This window comes from Ochlerotatus camptorhynchus, unplaced genomic scaffold, assembly GCF_037179485.1.
Source record: "Ochlerotatus camptorhynchus isolate MF236.1 unplaced genomic scaffold, CSIRO-AGI_Acam_v1.1 ptg000010l, whole genome shotgun sequence".
In the NCBI taxonomy this organism is placed as follows: Eukaryota; Metazoa; Arthropoda; class Insecta; order Diptera; family Culicidae; genus Ochlerotatus; species Ochlerotatus camptorhynchus.
The window spans coordinates 3556812-3573495 of NW_027040502.1; the positions used below are offsets into that span (position 1 = coordinate 3556812).

Sequence of the window (16684 nt, forward strand, 5' to 3'; positions counted from 1 at the left end):
TCTCGGATTTTCGACGTGTCTAGCGAGATTTGAATTCATCCAGGTTTTGGCTTCGTGTCCTGGCAGCAGTTACCTTCCCCTGACATTGCAAATTCGACACAAGCTTGAACATCGGAGCCGGTCCCTTCGGGGTGTTTTCTTACAGTACCCTATGAGATCCTACGAGGTTGGAACATGGGTGGAATTAGCTGTGGCTCACAAAATCATCACCACGGGTGCCACATTCGAAAGCAAGCGGTAAAAATCCGTTAGCTTTTTAAACCGGCGATGTCATTGTTGTTGCATTTTCCATTGCATTTAATGTGGTTATCATGAACTTTATCTGACCGCAGATTTATAATTTTCATTAGTAAAATTTGAAAATTAATGTATATTGAAAATGAAAACTTGATGACGTCACAAGAAACATGATAAGAGCTAGAAACACTGGAATAAGAGACCAGCGGAGACACTGTTATGATTCCAATCGAACTGTCAAAAGCGGTTCCAGTCTGCAATGTTTACAAATGGTTTGCTTCAATTAGGGAGGAGTATTGTGTCGTTTAACAGGAGTATTAAAATCGTTTAACAATCACTCATGAACTCGATCGTCGGTGCATTGGCGAAGTCACTCGCAAGCAGTTACAAATGCAAGTGATGCCAGGATTGCTTTGATGTTTATCTTGTTGCCAAATTCATGTTTTTTTTCTCCGCTGGTCTCTTATTCCAGTGTTTCTAATAAGAGCGGAGTAGCTAGCCTGGTATATGTAAGCCGCGAGAACACTTGTATATACACCTTGCTCCATACGACGAAATCATCATGCATCTCATCATCATTCACACGCTCGCACCGCACAAATCCTGAACATCCTCTCCCGTTTGTAATCGTCACAGGCTCAACACGTTCCGCCTGTGGATGCCCCAGCTGTTCACCATCATCGAAGAGTACGAAATGGATGCGGCCAGCTTGTACGGTTCCGCCCACGATGGTTCCCTCTGTGACATGTTGGCCTACAAAGTGAATAAATCGAATGCTCTACTCTTGAATGGTGCTGGGGCTGGTGGGGTGTCTTCGACCCCGCTCCAGAATATGGCCGGAGGCGGCGGCGGTGGCAGCGGAAGCTTTCTCATCGGTACGGACGACCCGAACGTGCTGGACATGAACAAAGTCATCCTATGCGAGGCGGTACGATGAATAGCTAATACGGTGCCTTCTTTAGATTGGTTCAGGGGATTTCCACCATTTGACTGGCAATCATCTTCTGAACCAGTCTGGCGGGTTGCTCTTTCTAATGCGAATGCACGATATAATTGCAGACAATCGAGGGAGACATGTATCTTAACTCATTAATCATCGGTTCCGTCGGTGTGTGTGCCTACATGGTGACCACTGTGTTGATTAATGCCATCGGCAATCGGAACATTCTCGGTAAGTATTCCACAGTCAATCTGAGAATCCTTGCACGCATCAAAGGAATAAGTAATTTGCATTTGAGAGGTCACGTCCGAGCAAAGTTACATGCAAGCTGGCGTACGGACGATGAGCAGTCACCGTAAGTGGAAGACCGTTTATCATTGTCACAAATCACAGAGTGTCCCTAATGGATGGAACCCTTTAAAATGCTCGATTCGTTTGCTTTGAACGGCAAGCGTTCGTTGTTAAACGCATTCCCGAGAATTCCTTTGAATGCTTGCAAAAAATGTTAAATTGAAAACTGTAAAACTCTTCCATCCATCTCCAAACAGTGTTCGGCTTACTCGCATCCGGAGCGACCGGTCTGCTGCTGTACTGGTCCAAAAGCTCGCTAGCCATACTGGCCCTGTCGTCGATTTACATCACCGCGGCTAGCCTGGGATCGACGGCTCTGGTGGGATCCGTCGTGGCCATATTCCCCACTTCGATGCGGTAAGACACTACACATTACATTTACAGCACACATACACACACTCTACCACTATTCTCATCGCTCTCATTTCCACCGCATAGAACCATGGTCGTTTCGCTGACAATGATGTTCGGCCGGACCGGATCCATCATCGGCAATCTGCTGTTTCCCTATCTAATGTCCCTCGGCTGTTGGCCGCCGTTTGTCATGATTGGCAGCGTACAGATCGGTAAGTTGGACTCGCCGTCATCGACGTCGTAACAACGCACACATCGCACTGCAGTGGAATTCCAAACGTAACCAGGAAAGCGAATTTGCCGCATGAAATAACGGGCTGCGGTGATGCGAACCGAATTCGCTTCTGGTTCGGGAAATGCGATGGATCGTGCACATGGCCGAAATTGGGGCAAATTTGCATTCTAAATGGCGTCATAATTTACCCTGCACATAATAGCCGAAATAATTTTAATTCAACTCATATTTCAATCAACAAAATAAGCGTTTCCAAACCAAACCATTAATATCGGTGTAAAGCAAACGTTTAATCCGGGTTATAAACAATCTGACCGAAGCAGTCGAAATATATTCGTACACGAATATGGATTTTAATCTAATTTTCGGCCCACTAAGCACAACCCGCAACTTTAAACTCTTTGTTGAACGAAACAAAGAATATTTCTATCAAAGAAGACGTACACTTAGATGTGATGAAGTCGCAAGTTGTTTAGATATTGTTACAAATCTAACACTGCTTCCTGTTTGCAAATTCGGCCTACGAGTTTCAATTTTCGTCCTAACGAGAAAAAGTGAATTCACTAGGAGCGCTTCTTTTGTTTTGAAAACAATGAGTGTAAATATTCATACAACGCGCTCTACCAGGCTTTGTGTTGTAGCTCACGAACAAATGCATTGGAACAAAACAATTATTATTGATTTTGATATTGAGTGAAATAATTGATATTATTGATGATTTCTGATCGATAGAACGATGCAATTACGACGAAGTAGTGCTCTACCCTATATACCAATGCTAATATGCTTTCACAAACCAAGCGCAACTTGTTCTTTATCACTTTTTTTTCGAATTTCAGCTTCCTTTGAGAAGTATTGCAATCATAAAAAAATGCAAAATCAATGTTACCTTAAATTCAAAAGTAAGCCATTTTGACAAAATTATAATTTTTTTTTTTTTTGATAAATGCTCAGCAAATTAATTTAAAAAAAATCCAAATTATTCCCCACTACGCCACCACAGCACACTATGCGATGAACCACCCCCTGGGGGAATGCAAAAACAGTGAACGAGACGGCACCACCACCGGCCCGCAGATAATTAGCCATGGTGCAGTTTTAATTGGTTCTTCCTCGTCCACTCATTCACTCACTTACTATGGTACCACTTATGTTCATCTTTCCATGCCTACTTCCTTTTTGCAGTTGTTGCACTGGCCGCACTAACCATTCCCAGGACACTGAGGAAACCACTGCAGTGAGCGGCTGTAAGCGCAGTAGCTTTATGCGGAGACAATTAGATCGACTGAATGATAGCTGAATGTAAAGGTGCCCAGCAGTGGCTGGGAGGATTTTAACGCAGGACAGGAGTTTAATCGAGTGAGAGTGATAAGTTTAATTTATTAAGGCCCATTATAGAAGCTAGCTTTTGTACAAAAATTGAATGCGAAGTTTGATTCAGAAAGAAATCCGTTTGAGAAATCGTTATCCATTGTTTAAATCTCAAGTTTCATTTTTTTTACGTAGAGTGTTTTACGAGAAGGTACTGGGGGTAAATAGGAAATCTAAAATTGCTACTGTCACGAAAAAGTGTAAGGTTTTGAACGCTTATAACATTGTCATTTATAGATGAAATTGAAATCCAAATACGCCAATCGATAGGAAATAACTCTCACAATCTGCTACAATAAATGCTTTTCCAATTTCCCACAAAAAAACCGTTGAAAATGTACAAATAAAAAGTGATAATTTAATCACTGTTTCCATGAAATAAACATTCTCCCCAAACCCAGTCGTCATAATCCAGTACCATTTGGTTGCACATCGTTCTGCTTGAATCTGAAAAGTTGGTGGTGTACCAGGAATCTGGTGTATACCAGCGCTGCTGTCATACCTCATCTCATCATCATTCACTGCCAGACTGTTGTGCAGTACAGCCGACGTTTTTCTCTCGCTCTCTTCGTTCGTTCGATTGCGTTGTTCAGTTTTATCTCGCGTTGAATAGAGACGCTCTCGCTGACCCATTACTTACCTTACCAATCAGGCTAAGGCCTGGTTGTCCTCTGCTGTCCGAAGAAGTCGTCTCCACTCTACTCGATCCATGGCCACAGTTCGCCATCCTCGTAGTCTGCGAAGGGTCTGCAGGTCACCTTCTACTTGGTCGATCCACCTTGCCCGCTGCGCGCCTCTTCTTCTTGTTCCTGTTGGGTCGCTTTCTAGAACCATTTTCACTGGGTCGTCGTGCGGCATTCTTACGACGTGCCCAGCCCACCGTAGTCGCCCAATTTTTGCAATGTGGACGATGGATGGTTCTCCCAGCAGCTGGTGCAATTCGTGGTTCATTCGCCTCCTCCACGTTCCGTCATCCATCTGCACTCCACCGTAGATGGTACGCAACACCTTCCGTTCGAAAACACCAAGGGCGCGTTGGTCCTTCACGAGTATAGTCCAGGTCTCGTGGCCGTAAAGGACCACCGGTCTAATCAGCGTCTTATAGACAGTCAACTTCGTGCGGCGGCGAATTTTATTCGACCGGAGCGTCCTCCGGAGTCCAAAGTAGGCACGATTCCCTGCCATAATGCGTCTTTGAATTTCTCTGCTGGTATCATTTTCGGCGGTCACCAGTGAGCCCAAATACACGAACTCATCGACCACCTCGATTTCGTCACCGTCAATCTGAACTCGGGGTGGGAGGCTAACATTGTCTTCCCTAGAACCTCTTGCTTTCATGTATTTTGTCTTTGATGCGTTGATGGCAAGTCCAATCCGTCTAGCTTCAGCCTTCAGTCTGATGTACGTTTCCGCCATCATCTCAAAGTTCCATGCCATAATGTCAATGTCAGCGGCGAAACCAAGGAGCTGGATGAACTTCCTGAATATCGTGCCACTCGTGTCTATCCCAGCTCTTCTGATCACACCTTCTAACGCGATGTTGAACAGCAGACACGAAAGTCCATCACCCTGCCGTAACCCCCTTCGAGATTCAAAGGGACTCGAGAGTGTCCCCAATACTCGAACAACGCACATCACTCGATCCATCGTCGCCTTGACCAATCGCGTCAATTTATCCGGAAATTCGATTGTGTCGTATGCGGATTTGAAATCGATGAACAAATGATGTGTGGGCACGTTGTATTCGCGGCATTTCTGCAGAACCTGCCGAATCGCGAAAATTTGGTCCGTGGTAGCGCGGGCACCCATGAATCCCGCCTGGTATTGCCCCACGAACTCTCTTGCATATGGTGACAGACGGCGGCATAGAATTTGGGAGAGTACCTTTTAGGCGGCGCTCAGCAGTGTGATCGCGCGGTAGTTGCAGCAATCCAACTTGTCGCCCTTTTTGTAGATTGGGCATACGACACCTTCCATCCACTCCTCCGGTAATATCTTCTCCTCCCAAATCTTGGCAATTACCCAGTGCAGCGCTCTAGCCAGTGCTTCACCACCGTAATTCAATAGCTCACTTGGTAGTTGATCAACACCAGTTGCTTTGTTGTTCTTCAGTCGACCGATCTCCTCCTCAACTTCTTGAAGATCAGGGGCCGGTAGCCTGTCGTCTTCTGCGCGTGCTCCAAGGTCTGTTGCCGTGCCACCTTCGTTTTCTGCTGCTTCACCGTTGAGGTGCTCGTCATAGTACTGCTTCCACCTCTCAATCACCTCACACTCGTTCGTGAGAAGGTTACCGTCCAAGTCCTTGCACATATCGGCTTGCGGCACGTAGCCTTTGCGCGAACTATTTAGCTTCTCGTAGAACTTAAGTGTGTCGTTTACGCGGTACAGATTTTCCATCGCCTCGCGATCTCGGTCTTCCTGCTGACGCTTCTTCCTTCGGAAAACCGAGTTTTGTCTGTTCCGCGGTTGTCTGTATCGCTCCACATTCAATCTCGTGCGGTGTTGCAGCATTCTCGCCCGGGCTGCATTCTTCTCCTCTACTAACAGTTTGCATTCGCCGTCAAACCAGTCATTTCTTCGGTCCGGGATTGCAGTACCTAGTGCCGCTGCAGCAGTACTACCTATGGCTGAACGGATGTCCCTCCAGCCATCTTCAAGAGAAGCTGCGCCAAGCTGCTCTTCCGTGGGTAGTGCAACTTCCAGTTGCTGCGCGTAGTCCTGGGCAACTCCGGTGTCCCGTAGTTGCTCAATGTTGGGTCGTGGCGTTCGACTTCGACGTGTGTTATGCACCGTCGAGAGTTTTGAGCGCATGCATACTGCAACTAGGTAGTGGTCCGAATCTATGTTCGCACTGCGGTACGTGCGGACGTTGATAATGTCGGAGAAGAATTTCCCGTCGATTAGAACGTGATCGATTTGGTTTTCTGTGTGTTGGTCAGGTGATCTCCAGGTGGCTTTGTGGATATCCTTGCGGGGGAAAAAGGTACTTCGAACTACCATTCCCCGGGAGGCTGCAAAGTTCACGCATCGTTGGCCGTTGTCGTTCGATACGGCATGCAGGCTGTTTGGTCCGATTGCCGGTCTATACATTGCCTCCCGTCCTACCTGAGCGTTCATGTCGCCGATGACGATTTTGACGTCCCGTTGCGAACAGCCGTCGTACACCTGCTCCAGCTGCGCATAGAACGCTTCTTTCTCGTCGTCGGGTCTCCCTTCGTGTGGCCAGTGCACGTTGATGATGCTGTAGTTGAAGAAACGGCCCTTAATCCTCAACTTGCACATCCTCGCGTTGATCGGCTGCCAACCAATCACGCGTTGGCGCATCTTACCCAGCACTACAAAGCCGGTTCCCAGCTCGTTGGTGGTGCCACAGCTCTGGTAGAAAGTAGCCGCTCGATGCCCGCTTTTCCATACCTTTTGTCCCGTCCAGCAAAGTTCCTGCAGTGGTACGACTTCGAAGTTGCGTGGTTGAAGTTCGTCATAGATTAACCTATCGCAACCCGGGAAGCCGAGCGATTTGCAGTTCCATGTTCCGAGTTTCCAATCGTAGTCCTTATTTCGTCGCGTAGGTCTGTGCCGATTGTTCCGATCCGTATTTCTTTCTTCGGTATTTGCAACTTTGTTTTTTTTTCCAGGGCGGCTTGTTGGGCCTGCCCCAACCCCCTGTCTCGCCGGGGGACCATCGTGCACAGCTCTGTTTAGAGTCCCACGCTGGCACTAGGATGGTGATCAGCCGCTCCTAACATGGAGAACAGACGCCGTTTTGAGCCGCACCTCCATGATGAACAGACACTCAGGTTTGGTGAAGCATTTCCTCTATCACCGTACTATGGTTACCGCGCCAGTGTTCGCGTCGCACCTCTTCACTTTGCTATTGCCGGACTGGCAACATTGCCCAGGCTACGCCAACCAGGTGTGTCCATGTTTCAGCTGGTAGTCTTTTGTTATCATATGACTCGAGGAGGCGTGAAGTAGGAACTGACCCAACCATGGGTAAAAAACCGCGCGGTGGCGTGAGTGCCGGCAAGCCCGGGAAACGGTCTAGGCCTGAAGACAACAGTGACAGTGCGACAGCCGCGAAAAAGTTGCTCGACAACAATCGGTTCTCCGTTCTGAAGGACGGTGCAGAACCGGTGACGGAAACAACAGGACCGGCGAAGAATGACAGAATGCCGCCTTTCTACGTGAAAGGCTTCCCTCCCGGACTGCGGGAAAAAATAAACTTCTTCATCACGCAGTGTAACTGTTCGTTTTTCCCGGCAAGTTCAGTAGCAAGAGACCCCTCGAGCTGGGTCTCAGGATCGGCTTACTACTTGATAATCACGAGGAACTTCGCGGACAAAATGTTCAGCGTACGGTCACCTGACTAGAAATACTGTGTAGTGTGAATTTATTGATTTAAAGAATTACTTTGACTTTGAGGGTTTTTATTTAACAAATTGGTGTGTTGGTGGGATTGGGTTAGATTTCTGTAGGCTATTTTTCTGTTTGTGGGTGTGGGTAAAATTAACTGTGTTCTTCGGTACGTATCACTGCTTATTCTGACGATATGGCGACGTCCTGCGAGCGCTCGCTACTGCTGCTGCCGCTACTGCTGCTGACGACGAGCTGGCAAGCTGATTCCCAAAACTGTGGGTAATTACCGTTTAACCGCACGATGGTTTGGCGGGGTTTGTCGATAGTGCGTGACTGTGTAAGCCTTTCAGGCGTCCTCCCTCGTTGACATAGATTGACACGGCCCAGGACGATACCAGAATGACCGTGTCAAGAGGGGGAATGCTCCTTTACGTTTAGGGGTTTCGCCCCCGAGCTTGAAAAGCCTCCTTACGGGCGACTGACCCAGAGGTTGGAATTGGTCCGTTGCGGTTAGACGTAGCAAACCGAGGTCTACTACGCCGAACCGTATGCACCTGGTCGAGCTTCTTACCAGGCATGGAAAATCATTTGCATTCATTTCGTATATTCATTTCGTACATTCATTTGAATTCATTTGCCTCTAACTTTTTTCATCAACAGAATTCCGTAAAATTATGTGCGAAGCTTTTGTAGGTTGTATAATGAACTACAACTTTTGTAAATAACTCAAATCTGTATCTCTTATGCATGATGAACTAGAGCGGGCAGATCATGTTATTGTTTTTCGGTGAATGTAATTTACATTCACTCAAAAACAATGGTGGGTTCAGTTTGCTCTGGTTCATCATACATAAGAGATACAGATTTAAATCATTGACAGAAGTTGTAGCTAATTATAAAACCTACAAAAGCTTTATTCATTACTTTACGGAACTCTGTTGATGAAAAAATTTAGAGACAAATTAATGTAAATGAATGCACGAAATGAATGTGAATGATTTTCCATGCCTGCTTCTTACCAGACAAAATGGCGACTTTCAGTCGAATTAACAGAATACAAAAGGTCCTGTGAGGGAGGTATTAGAGAAGCCGTACTAATCTAGCTAGATTTAGTTAATTTTTAAGCGTAGGATAGGTCATGAGCGTACCTGAAGAATTCGCCGTCTTCTCCCTTTTTCGCTGGATACCGATTCCAGTGCTGCCACCGCTGCCACTCAATCAACGATTGGCTGCTACTGATACTCAAGCTCAAACTACTGCTCCACAGCCGCAGGATCTCCCCACAGCCCCCGGGCTAAACTGGCGTCAGCATGGACCGTCCTTACCGCAGCCCGAAATCAACGATGGTTCTTGGTTCACCGCAGCGGAACTAATGATCATCTTCCTCAAGATGCACGACATTGCCAACACTATCAAAAACAAATCCGACCAGCTCCAAGCTGTGGCTACCTTCATGCTCAGTTATGGACCGTGAGCTCATCAAAATCGCAAACTGGAACGCTTGCTCGCTCAAAAGGAAAATTATCGAGTTCATTGACTTCCTGAACGAACCGGAAATGAACGTATTTATTCCTGTAATCCGGTTCGTGAGGCTAGATTGGACAAGCTCTGGAGGTAGTGGAGTGGCCATCACTACCAGGAACAACATCTGCTGCTGGTTGCTACCCAGTTTCCAGCTGAAAATGGTTGAAGCATTGCGAGTGGAAGTCTTCACACCCGTCGGCCCCGTCACCATCATTGCAGCCTACTGCCCGAAACAAGCAAACGCCAGGGATGGATCCACGGCAGACCTGCGGAGGGATATTGTCAAGATAACACGATGCCGTCAAGCTTGGGGCAACCAAAAGCGGAATCAAAACGGCACGACGACCTGCAAGAGGCTCACTATATCATCCTGGGGCCAGAACCTCCCACCCGGCTGAGTCGGACCCACCAGTAGCTGAGTTTGGACCACTATCCAGTGGTGGCCGAAGTGGGCTCATCCATCAACCGATTCCAAGCTTCCCGACGCTACTATCATCGTGTCAGTTGGGATCAGTTCCAACACTGTGTCGACTCCACTGTCGACTACGGTGTCCTTCCGGAGAGACACGAAGACGTTGATCGGTGTCTGCATTCCATCGAGGAGGCGATATCCCGGGCCAGGGAACAACACGTGCCAGTATCCAGACAGGTGAGCAATACTCTTAACCTTGACAGATCTACCAAAGCCCTTATAAGGCTCCGTAACACCATCCGAAGGCAGTACCAGCGCTCTGGTCTGCCTGTCCTTAAGACCCACTGTAATCGCCTAACAAAAAGCATCCAAGCCAGGATGGTGGGCCTCAGAAACCAGGACTTTGCTAACAGGCTCCGCTCTCTCCAAGATTGTGCAAAGCCCCTTTGGAAACTAACCAACTTTCTTAAAAATAAGCCAAGACCCATTCCACCACTGACCCCACTGGATTGCTACGGCAACTCAGTGGTTCATCTGATAACTCCTAACACTTCATCAGCTCCCATAATCTCGGACAAAACATCGTCAGACCTCACGAAGCTGAGGTTGCTGAAAACGCAACCAACCTCCATCAGATTCCCAATATTTTTCCGAGGAAGCCGAGATTACGGCTGACGAACTGTTGGCCTATATCAAATCATCTAAAAATATGAAGGCCCCAGGTTTCGACAACATCCTGACTCTGGAACTCAAACACTTGAGTTCCGGATTCTACAACCATCTGGCACTGAATTTTAATCTGTGCCTCTGACTTGGCAACTTCCCCTCGTGCTGGCAGTCAGCTAAAGTCATAACCATCCGGAAACCTGGGAAGGATTCATCCTCTCCTTCAAGTTATCGACCAATCAGCCTTCTCTCAGGGTTATCAAAACTGTTCGAAAGAGCTGTCTACCACCGGCTCCTAACATCTGCCGAAGAAAACATCTTGTTACTCGAGGAATAGTTTGGTTTTCGGAAAGGTCGTTCGACCGTCCACCAGCTGACTCGAGTAACAAACATTCTCAGACGGAACAAGTCTGTTTCGAAAACAGCTGCCCCATGGCAGTTGTTGAACGTTGAAAAAGCGTTCGAAAATTTCTGGCATAATGGCCTGGTCTTCCAATCTTCCTAGTTAAGATAATTAACAACTATCTATCGAACAGGACGTTCCGAGTATCTCTGAATGGCATCACATCGGATGCTTTCAACATCGGTGCTGGGGTTCCACAAGGAAGCATCCTTGGTCCCATTCTATTCAACCTGTTCACCTCCGATATGCTGGCTCTCCCTGATGGTGGATAGTTGTCTCTGTTCACAGATGACACATCCATCGTCTACGGAGCTCTGACTGCCAAACTTCAGAGAGGCCTGGACCTGGACCTGAATATTTCAACAGTTGGAAGATCCGTATCAACGCGGCAAAGACCCAGGTCCTCATCTTTCCACACTCTAAATCTCCCAGACTTGTTCCGTCGGAGAATAACAAGATCTGCCTGAACGGCACAGTGGTGGAATGGTCGAAAGAGGTAGTCTACCTAGGCCTAACATTAGACAGCAAGCTGATTTTCAGGGAGCATGTTGACAGAACCAAAACCAAGTGTACCATCTTGATAAGATCACTGTATTCACTCATCAACAGGAGGTCTACTTTATCCCTGAAAAATAAGCTTGCTGTCTACAAACAAATAATCCTTCCCGTAATAGAATACGGGATGCCAATCTGGGAGAGTTGTGCCAACTGCCATCACCTTAAACTCCAAAGAATCCAGAACGAGATCCTTAGGATGGTCCTAAACAGTCCTCCGCGGACTAGAAATTCTGAGTTCCACCTCCTGGCTGGAATTAAGACATTAGAAGAACGGAGAGTATTCATCCTGGAAAGGTTCAAAGACACCTGTCTGAGATCAAATCATCAGATCATACGTGATCTAGCACGTTAGGTTAAGTTATACTCGTAGTTAGGTAGTTTTTCACTTTTTTCAATTCAAATAAAACAAATGCCCAAAGGGGTATTCTGTAAACTAGTTGAAAAACGCAAATATTAAATTAGAATATCAAATTAAACAAAGATGAAGAGCCAGATAGGCTAATCAATTAATATGATAAATCAATGTACTACCATTTTCAACAGAAATAAAAATAATTTACTACTACTGCCTCATCTCATTTTCGCTTCGGACGGCGAGTGAACAGGTAGTAGCAGCAGCAGCAGCAGTAAGAAGGCAGCGGTTCCTGTCGAGATCACTGGCTGCTGGCTACGAGCCCCGTCGCCTCGATGGCACAAGCACTCTGAAGTGAATCAACCTCGCCTGAGGGAAATATACAATACACGGCATTCACCCCGACGTCCAATTTGTAGTGAAAACTTAACTGCGAAGAGCATGGAAATCGGAAGTGGTTATCACAGTAGGGGGAATCTTTTCTTTCTTGGCATTAAGCTGGGAAAAGTTTATTAGAATTTTTCCTGGATGATGGATCATTCTCATCATCCGTGAGCAAATCAAATTGATTGCTCAAATTAATTTCATCAGAAGGGGGATCAAGAGGTTGCCCTTTTCTTTTGCGCTTAGACAGTAAATTTTTATCCAAATCGACTTCCAAGCAGATTACTATTATTATTTGGAATTTTCCAAATCGATATCCAAGAAGGATTACCTCGGGTAGGGTCCAAACAAGGATCGAAGAAGAATAAGAGTCAAACAAGGTAGAAAATTTACGGGTATATTGAGCACTGAAAAGTGCTGTTTAAATTTGTTGTACCTTTAGGTAGTCGTAACACTTCCTTCAGCAAATAGATCCGCATGGCAAGAGAGCACGATGCGGACTCATTTCGATCAATGTTGGTTTCCCCAAATGCACTGCGTCCAGAAAATCACCTCGAAATGGTTTTATACAAAAATATGCATGCTGTAAAAATTTGCTTGTACTGCAAGAACTGCCATTACATTTGTTGTATGAAACATAAGCAGAGGGTGTAATAAATCCAACCATACATTGTATGCCAGAGAAATTTGTTTTCTAGATCTTCAAGATTGCAACTGGCATCAAATAATGCACTCGACAATCAACTTGACTTCCATTTTATCCCCACTAGAAAACGGGACAGCTACGTGTCATCGATAATAATCATCACTTCGTCGTCTCTTGCCGAACATGCCAACAAGTTAATGCTAATTTCAATTGAACTCCATCCCAAAGTGGAACGTGACTCTCGCTCCAAAAGCTATCGATCCCTTTCAATAGTTTAACTTCTTCTGTGAATGTGTGTCGCCTTGCAAATTGGATTAAAAACTAAATTCGATTCAAAATATCTCAGCTAGAGGAGGATTGCCATGATAATGAAAGTGATGATGACAATGATGGCATCCTGAATCATGCATGACTCGCACCGGAAAACGGGAGCTCCTTTCATCGCATCAGAAATTTAATCACATTTATCACTAGACACTTGGTCGGTAATTAACTTTCAGGAAAGGGTTCTCCCATGTGGAATGACATATTCGATAAATTGGATATCTCTTTGCTAAATTGGAAAAGAAGACGGTGTTGTAACATGATTTCAGTGCTCTCTTAATTAGAATTAGGTGCTTAATGCTTTTCATTACTGCACTGTTGCCATCGATGTCGTTTGAAGTCTCGAGGACGATTGCGAGAAATTCAGAGGCCTAATCCCATTTATTACGGGAAAGCTGAAACATTAAGGACTCTCCTGAAAGCACTATTCACATACCTTTATACCATGCTTGGATTGAAAATTATCTCAGGGTAAATTGACTAAACATTAACATACCTGCCAGAAGCTCATTTCCGCGGCAATACTTCTTCATTACACCACCTTTCGCATTCGCTAACACATGCACACACAGGACAGGGGCCTATGTAGTTTCCCGTTAGCATAATTTCATACTGTTCATGCTTTTCCACTCGCTGCCCCCATCTATCGTCCTACTGGTCCAGATTCCATGTAGACGGTGAGGTGCGAAAATGGTATCATTATCCCATAATTCCTTTTCACAAGAGCGCCTGGAAGCACTTTTGCCCCCCAGAGTCGTTTAATCCGCTTTCTAGATGCTCTTGTTTCGAACCATTCTTGAACACCACAAGCCACAAGACGAGGGTGTTGGCTCACTCGCGGGAGTCGAAAGGTATGTCTCCATCTCCATAGCATATGTTTATTAGGCGAGGCGCAGATTAAGACGGGTGCTTGAAGCTATTTTCCTTAAATTAGACAAAGTGTAATTTGTATGACATTGGTGGGGCTTGGCTTTGGCTTGATGAGGAAAAAAAAAGAAGACCTGTTTAAAATTTTGAATTTAAATAAACCACGCACAGCTTGAGAAGAGCTGAATCATTACCCTGATGGGTGTTAGGCCGAAGGACGGTAGGCCGAAGGACGGTAGGCCGAAGGACGGTAGGCCGAAGGACGGTAGGCCGAAGGACGGTAGGCCGAAGGACGGTAGGCCGAAGGACGGTAGGCCGAAGGACGGTAGGCCGAAGGACGGTAGGCCGAAGGACGGTAGGCCGAAGGACGGTAGGCCGAAGGACGGTAGGCCGAAGGACGGTAGGCCGAAGGACGGTAGGCCGAAGGATGGTAGGCCGAAGGACGGTAGGCCGAAGGACGGTAGGCCGAAGGACGGTAGGCCGAAGGACGGTAGGCCGAAGGACGGTAGGCCGAAGGACGGTAGGCCGAAGGACGGTAGGCCGAAGGACGGTAGGCCGAAGGACGGTAGGCCGAAGGACGGTAGGCCGAAGGACGGTAGGCCGAAGGACGGTAGGCCGAAGGACGGTAGGCCGAAGGACGGTAGGCCGAAGGACGGTAGGCCGAAGGACGGTAGGCCGAAGGACGGTAGGCCGAAGGACGGTAGGCCGAAGGACGGTAGGCCGAAGGACGGTAGGCCGAAGGACGGTAGGCCGAAGGACGGTAGGCCGAAGGACGGTAGGCCGAAGGACGGCAGGCCGAAGGACGGTAGGCCGAAGGACGGTAGGCCGAAGGACGGTAGGCCGAAGGACGGTAGGCCGAAGGACGGTAGGCCGAAGGACGGTAGGCCGAAGGACGGTAGGCCGAAGGACGGTAGGCCGAAGGACGGTAGGCCGAAGGACGGTAGGCCGAAGGACGGTAGGCCGAAGGACGGTAGGCCGAAGGACGGTAGGCCGAAGGACGGTAGGCCGAAGGACGGTAGGCCGAAGGACGGTAGGCCGAAGGACGGTAGGCCGAAGGACGGTAGGCCGAAGGACGGTAGGCCGTAGGACGGTAGGCCGAAGGACGGTAGGCCGAAGGACGGTAGGCCGAAGGACGGTAGGCCGAAGGACGGTAGGCCGAAGGACGGTAGGCCGAAGGACAGTAGGCCGAAGGACAGTAGGCCGAAGGACGGTAGGCCGAAGGACAGTAGGCCGAAGGACGGTAGGCCGAAGGACGGTAGGCCGAAGGACGGTAGGCCGAAGGACGGTAGGCCGAAGGACGGTAGGCCGAAGGACGGTAGGCCGAAGGACGGTAGGCCGAAGGACGGTAGGCCGAAGGACGGTAGGCCGAAGGACGGTAGGCCGAAGGACGGTAGGCCGAAGGACGGTAGGCCGAAGGACGGTAGGCCGAAGGATGGTAGGCCGAAGGACGGTAGGCCGAAGGACGGTAGGCCGAAGGACGGTAGGCCGAAGGACAGTAGGCCGAAGGACAGTAGGCCGAAGGACGGTAGGCCGAAGGACGGTAGGCCGAAGGACAGTAGGCCGAAGGACGGTAGGCCGAAGGACGGTAGGCCGAAGGACAGTAGGCCGAAGGACGGTAGGCCGAAGGACGGTAGGCCGAAGGACGGTAGGCCGAAGGACGGTAGGCCGAAGGACGGTAGGCAGAAGGACGGAAGGCATGGAATTATTTTTTCACTATCAGACAAAGGTAGATTTGAAGACCTTAATCGTAAAAAAATAAGCATTTCAAGGCCAAATTCGGTCGAATTTGATACTGGGATTGAACCCAAATTTGGGTCGTTCTCATTGGCCGTACACCTTTATAATTTGACAGAGTAAATGAGGGAATCGTGTATTCCTGCTTGGGGGCTTGGGTCTGGTGCTTTTTAAAAGATTAAGCATATTTTTTCGAGACCCGCTGGTCTTAGTGTTCGTATATGGGCAAAGGATCTACAATGGCAAAATCTGACTAAAAGCAAGGCATGCCAACCAAGTAACCAAAAGTTCTGATAAAAGGGGCTTAAGCAGCTTAGTTGAAGGTAGTCTATAGAATTCTAAGCAGCCTCTTTTTGAAAGTCCCAGTACCATAATTTGTAAGTAACGGCTTACCTGCCAGCCTATAGCTGGCCCGATTTTTTCCCGGCGGGGAACAGTCTGTGCGTGAAACTTGGTGAACATTTCCTTACCCTTTCACTCCTACGAAAATCCCATATGATTCTGTCAATCTTTGCATGAAGAAACGGCGGCTTGCTGGAGGAATGAAGAGATAAGACAAAGTCCGCTAGATTTCATGCATAGATTTTCAGATGCTTATGGGATTTTACCAGGAATTGCAGAATCGCCGTCATCGTCAATGCTTACAAACGTAAACAATTACTTTTTTGCGTGAATTTCTCGAAAATGAAAACTCAGTCAAGAAATGCAACACCATGATTGTGTACAAAAAGAGTCCTCCTATCCGATAAAATTAGTGGCTTACTTGGATTGACTTTGACGTACGAGAAATTTACGAAAGAAGCCATTATTTATGTTTTCGACATTGATCCTTATGAATGCTCAGTGTCAATATCACGAAAATTTTATTTTGACAGATCGATGTCCAACTATGAGTGTACCCCATTAGGCATAAATACGTTAGGCATACGGACGTTAGGCATACGGACGTTAGGCATACGGACGTTAGGCA

At 47.4% G+C, this 16684-nt stretch overlaps 2 protein-coding genes across 2 annotated transcripts in view; both read left to right on the forward strand.

The window, feature by feature from the left end:
• Positions 1-3497, forward strand: part of LOC135699958 (synaptic vesicle glycoprotein 2B-like) — an 83583-nt gene extending 80086 nt beyond the window's left edge. Inside the window, exons 7-11 of the mRNA XM_065220283.1 lie at positions 874-1165; positions 1297-1408; positions 1726-1885; positions 1967-2094; positions 3303-3497. Coding sequence (XP_065076355.1) covers positions 874-1165; positions 1297-1408; positions 1726-1885; positions 1967-2094; positions 3303-3358 — 748 coding nt within the window. The 3' untranslated portion in view covers positions 3359-3497. The remainder of the gene's footprint in view (positions 1-873; positions 1166-1296; positions 1409-1725; positions 1886-1966; positions 2095-3302) is intronic.
• Positions 3498-14178: 10681 nt separating this feature from the next.
• On the forward strand, positions 14179-15066 carry LOC135699410 (basic salivary proline-rich protein 2). Its single transcript, XM_065219669.1, has one exon. It carries the CDS (start codon positions 14179-14181, stop codon positions 15064-15066), a length of 888 nt encoding a protein of 295 aa, XP_065075741.1.
• Positions 15067-16684: the final 1618 nt, after the last annotated feature.

Excerpts from the sequence above, each read along its gene's own strand:
- LOC135699410 (XM_065219669.1), top strand. The coding sequence starts at position 14,179 with ATGGGTGTTAGGCCGAAGGACGGTAGGCCGAAGGACGGTAGGCCGAAG.